This window comes from Tarenaya hassleriana, unplaced genomic scaffold (genome assembly GCF_000463585.1).
Source record: "Tarenaya hassleriana unplaced genomic scaffold, ASM46358v1 Cleome43, whole genome shotgun sequence".
In the NCBI taxonomy this organism is placed as follows: Eukaryota; Viridiplantae; Streptophyta; class Magnoliopsida; order Brassicales; family Cleomaceae; genus Tarenaya; species Tarenaya hassleriana.
Window position 1 is genome coordinate 193,889 of NW_010967059.1, and position 5,840 is coordinate 199,728.

At 37.3% G+C, this 5,840-nt stretch overlaps 1 protein-coding gene across 1 annotated transcript; it reads left to right on the plus strand.

Moving 5' to 3' along the window:
* Nucleotides 1–365: 365 nt before the first annotated feature.
* On the plus strand, nucleotides 366–3,011 carry LOC104825218 (serine/threonine-protein kinase-like protein CCR2). The gene has a single exon (XM_010557499.2). The coding sequence runs from the start codon at nucleotides 548–550 to the stop codon at nucleotides 2,870–2,872; it is 2,325 nt and encodes a 774-aa protein (XP_010555801.1). The 5' UTR covers nucleotides 366–547; the 3' UTR covers nucleotides 2,873–3,011.
* The last annotated feature ends 2,829 nt before the right edge of the window (nucleotides 3,012–5,840 follow it).

Genomic DNA, 5,840 nt, shown 5'->3' on the forward strand with positions numbered 1-5,840 from the left:
TATTTGAATGGAAAATAATATATTAAAAAAATTTACCAAAAAAAATATATTAAAAAGAAATGTTGATCTTAGATGACGGGAGACGCCATAGTTTCTATATTCTTCGTTTCTGACCGAGATTTCTCCACTTTGACCTCAAGTTTCAAACCTTTGACGTATCTAAAATCCGATTGAGAAAATTCAGGTGAGTATATTGGGTTTCCTTTAATTCATTCAAAGGTATGGGTGATTTCTGAATTTGTAAGAGATATTAGGGGCTCATATGAAATTTGTAAGGTTTTTTTTCCCGGGGTTCCTTCTCTCTGTTTTTTTTGGGCAAAAGGTTTGACCGTTTTTTAACTTCCTCACTGTCTGATGAAGAACCTTCGCAGAGACACCAACAGCTCACTTCCATTATTATTAAAAAAAAAAAAAAATCAAGAACATCCGCGTTCATTAAAATGTCCACCATTGTTGTACCTCTCAGATCGATCCTTCCTCAGCTTCCATCGCCCTCCAGCAAACGACAAAACCCAACCCATCAAAAAGTCCATCACTCCCCAAGAAAATGCCACCCAAATTCATCATCTTCCTCGTCACTTCCTCTGTTATCATCGTCTCTGTTTCTGGGTACGGTTCCACGGGAACCATCGCCGCCGCATTCGGCGAGAACGGGTTCTTCTGCGCCATTGACGCCGGCGGGAAGCAAGAGGTGATTTGCTGGGACAGAGGGAACAACAACGGATCCGTAAACCAGTCTTCGGGGACCAGAATCGTCTCCGATTATGTTCCGGCGATGGCTTCACTCTCTGGCGGAGAAGGGTTTCTCTGCGGCATTACGTCGAACAGTTCTCAGGCGTTTTGTTGGAACCTGATTAACCCTTTTGTGAATCTTGTTCCTGGAGCTTTTCAGTTTAATTCTTATTCACGGATTGCTGCTGGTCGAAATCATGTTTGCGCTATTAGTGGGTTGTATTATTCAGGTCCCGATTCTGGTCCTGTTCATTGCTGGGAGTATGTCGGAAGAGTTGGTGATAAGAATTTTACTTCCGGAGTTCTTTGGAATTCTTCGTTTCGTGATCCTTATATAGATAGTCTCATATTTAAGAGGATTGTTTCTGGAGATGGTTTTAGTTGTGGTGTGACTAAGGATGACGATTTTGTTTGCTGGGGACCAAGATCTAATCTTTTGGGGGTCTCGAACAAATCGATCGATGAACTCGATATTTTAGCTTCTGGGAAGAGTTCTATCTGTGGAGTTTCCAAGGAATCAGGTCAGCTACAATGCTTCGGAGACGAGACTGAGTTTGGGGTATTGCCGGAACGGCCTCGGTTTATCACTGTATCTGCAGGTTCTGGTCACTATTGTGGCATCCGAGAGGATGATCATGGAGTTGATTGTTGGGGAAGAAACCTGAATTCCTCCTCTGTTCCAAACAGTTCCGGGTTTGTAGCGATTTCCTCGTCCGATGACACGACTTGTGGGGTTCGAGAACTGGATTTGGTTCTCGACTGCTGGGGCATCCATGATTATTCCAGACCAGAGTACAGTCCTCCTCTCGAGTTATGCAGTCCCGGGTTATGCTCGCCTCATTCGTGCAGCGATGGCTGGTTTGCTTTCAATGCGAGCATCTTGAAGGAACCCGAACTCACGAGTTTGTGTTCTTTTCATGACCTCAAGATTTGCTTACCTTGTGGGACAGATTGCTTGGAAGGCTATTTCCCTTCCAGCACATGTAGTTCGGATTCAGACAGAGTTTGTACACCTTGTTCCCTTTGCCAGAACAGTTCTTGTTGGAACATATGTAAGCTTCCTCACCCCTCGAGGGCTAAATCCCGGGAGCATGAACGGAAAGAGATGCGGAAACTGGTGATTATCATCGGCTGTTCTGTCTTAGGGTTTGTCATGTTCTTGATCGGTTTGTCTCTCGTTCCGAAGATGACCAAGGGTAAAAGAGATGAAGAGAGGAGTAAAATGACTTGCTGCTTCTGTGTCAGTAAGCCCGTGGTTGAAGCTGAGCCTGACCCTATCCCTCAATTAGCTATTCCTATGGCCGTTTCTCTCGGGGAGACCAAAATCTTCCGTCTCTCAGAACTGAAAGATGCCACTCACGGGTTCAAAGAGTTCAACGAACTTGGAAGAGGCAGCTTTGGTTTTGTCTACAAAGCTGTTCTCTCGGACGGAAGACAAGTTGCAGTGAAAAGGGCTAATGCTGCAACCATAATTCACTCCAACAACCGGGATTTCGAGGCAGAGCTCGAAGTTCTCTGCAAAATCAGACACAACAACATCGTGAACTTGTTGGGTTACTGTTCGGAAATGGGGGAACGGCTTCTGATCTATGAGTACATGCCACACGGTACTCTTCATGATCATCTCCATGGAGATCTCTCACCGTTGGATTGGAGCATGAGACTGAAGATTGCATTGCAGGCTGCAAAGGGCCTCGAGTACCTACACAACGAGGTAGATCCTCCGGTAGTTCACCGAGACGTGAAAACATCGAACATCCTCTTGGACTCTGAAATGTGTGCTAGGATTGCAGATTTCGGGTTGTTAAGCTCAAACGAAAAGGATTCAACCGACGGTGATACAGAGGATGATGTTTACGACTTTGGGGTCGTTCTCCTGGAGATACTGAGCGGCCGGAAAGCTTACGACCGTGAATCTAACCCTCCGGGGATCGCAGAATGGGCAATCCCTTTGATCAGGAAAGGAAAGGCGGCTGCCATTATCGACAAGAACGCTGCTCTGCCCAGAAACGTGGAGCCATTGCTCAAACTGGCTGATCTGGCTGAGCTTGCTGCGAGGGAAAACCCTAGCGAGAGGCCCAGCATGAGAAATCTGGTCAGTTTCCTCGATCTGATTGCGAAGAGCGGGCTTACGTTTTGATGAAACTGTCACTGGCAATTGAAGAGACCTCAATTGCTGAACCCCCCCCCCCCCCCTTTGTTCTCTTTTTTCCTCGGCTGCAAAAACTGTACAATAAACATTTATATATATACCTCATGGAAAGCATCAATTTGGCTTAGTTTGATCATCACAAAGTGTGCATACTAGATGATATACTGCTCGTCCGTTCCGAGGGAATTACAGTCTATCTAGGCGTTTTCGATACTCTTTTTGAGAATTCAAGAATCGGACATTGAAGGTTCCGGATTCGACAACGCAGGATCGAGCCTAACAAAGTTACGAAAAACTAAGTGTGTGATCCCATGCATCCAAATCTCTTCTAGGGCCCGAATGATCCACGCACCCAGATCCCGTTACTGAAACCACAAACAAAAGAAACAACCCCATATATAAGAGACTGAAACCCTAATTCAAGAACGATATACATACATGTAACGGCTGAGCTAGAGAGGACAAAAACCCTCCTGCCTCCGCTATCCCTCCACACAAAAAGCAAAGAAAATGTATTCAAAATCAGATGTAAGGAAGTTCTCGGCTCATTCTCTTACCGCAACCGTGAGATGTATGTATGGTTATATATGATCCTCGAATTTTCATGCAACGTAATTAATGTAAGTAGGAATTCATAGTTACTTTTTACATATACCACGTTATCTACCATTAAATAAAGCACCGAATTTATAATTCGATTCACAATCTTTTATTTGCTTCTGCATCAATGATTTGGTTACCAGAAATTAGATAACCTGCAACAAGAGCTATGGGAAATTTTGCTACGTTTGATGAAGTTAACACACGCACGAACTCATAAAGCAAAAGAACCAAACCAAATGCTAAGACAAAATATATGTCTTAATAAATAAAAAATATATCACATCACATTGACCCATTTTTGGCTTTTAATTATTGTTTTAGAGAAATAAAAAAGAATAATGAAGTAAAGTGAAATTGAATAAGTGGGAGCGTGGCCCTCGGTTGTTGAAATTCTCTTTTGACCTGCTTTGACTGATAAAAAATTAAATTTTAGAAAAAGGTTACAAACATTATTATTCCCTAAAGGCCAATGAGAAGAGAGGATGGTAGGCTATACGGTGGTCCATGCCTTCTGATTTACAATAAATTGTTTTTGCTAGATTTTATTATTATTATTATTATTATTATTATTATATTTACGGAGAAAGAAAGTGATCCCCAAAGCAAAAATCCATCCCATCAATTTTTTATATTTTCTTTCACCAATATTCTCCATCAACCCACTTGTTCATAACCTTGATTTGTATCTGTATGTATATATGTCCTTTGTATTTACACCTCTTTATATGACTTGACAATTGGAAATAAAAAAAAAAAAACTAAGGGAATGATTATATTGTGATTTTGTGTAGCATATTTCCAGATGTAGAATCATAGTGAACGTGGCAAAAGCAGACCACACATTGTTAAAGATCTTAATCATACATATGATTATAAGTTGTCATTCATGACACATGGCAGAGATTAAATTCATTTTGGTAAAAAAAATTAACACTGAAGAAATAAGACATGAAAAGAGACATTATTTTAGTTTTTGCACCTAAACATATCATATATGAATTTTAAAGCTATAATACACATTTCAGTTAGAACTATCTTTGACAAAGTTTATTTGAAGTGAAAACCCAAAAAAAAAGTATTATAAAAATATGATATAAATAAAATATATGAAGTTTAAAATTTCCAAATAAATATATATAATTTTAAAAAAAATTATCGAAAGAAAATTAAAGATTTTCAAAATTTATATATTTTTTTTATCAAATTTATGATAATTCACATATTTTATAGATTAGTTTTCCATCTTAACTATCTAAATGTTGAGTTTGTATTTATTCACAAGATTGTGTTCAGATATCTGATCTTCACTTTTATAAATATTTATTATTTTCTGAGAAATACTTTATGTTTATGAAATATTAAAAACAAAAATTATATAAAAAAAAAAAGAAAAAGGACAAAAAAATAAAGAAATCTGCAGGCGATAGATGGTCATGTATGTTTGTGTCAAACAACAGTCTCACGCGTGGTTGGATGGTTGCTGGAATAATTACAGGCAGACTTCCCTAGGGTTTCCCACATTTTCATTTCCAGTTTTTTTTACTTAAAAAAAATATTTATATTATAATAAATAAATTTATAATAGCTTTATATTTTCGATGAGATTCTTAAATTATATCTTGTCGCATTTTCCTGTTTTAATGAGCATTTTCAATATTTCTTTAGCATTGTATAGATTTTAACATACGAGATGTCGACGTATAGGTTTCAATTATTCTATTAAAATTAAACTAATACAATTCAAAACAAATTTTAAAATAATAAAAATATCGAAATAAAACAAAAAAAGTTTGTATAAAAATATTTTTCTCTTAATCAAAACCGAATCAAAGAACAAAACCAGTTCTCTAAATTAAAAACATAAAATATAACCTAACAATATAAAAAGAAAATAGTTAAACTAAAACCCCAAACACAAAAAAGCCATCATTACATTAATATTTAGATACGTTAAATAAAACAAAATGAAATTTTTAAAAGGACCAATTGTTTAATCAAATTTATCTTAAATAAGTGAAGGCAGATTCATGTACTTCTAAGTTCTAACCACCAAAATGAAAATTTCTTTCTTTGTAACATACACATAACATTTAGAATGTCTTAACATTTAATGAAGCTAATTACATTTATTATATTCTTTGAACACTTTCAATAGATTTAATATGATCCGATGGAACCAAATGAAATTGGGTTTTTATATTTTGCTTTATTAATTTCTCAAACTTGAACAATCCAAACCAATAACTCTCACACTTCTTGAAATCTTTAAATTAAATCCAGGTGTTCGTTAATCAGGAAAGGAAGGAAACCAAATTGTTCAACATTTTCATCTATCTCTATATATATATATATA

Bases quoted from the DNA above. Each gene is read 5' to 3' on its own strand.
- LOC104825218 (XM_010557499.2), top strand. From the start codon at position 548: ATGCCACCCAAATTCATCATCTTCCTCGTCACTTCCTCTGTTATCATC.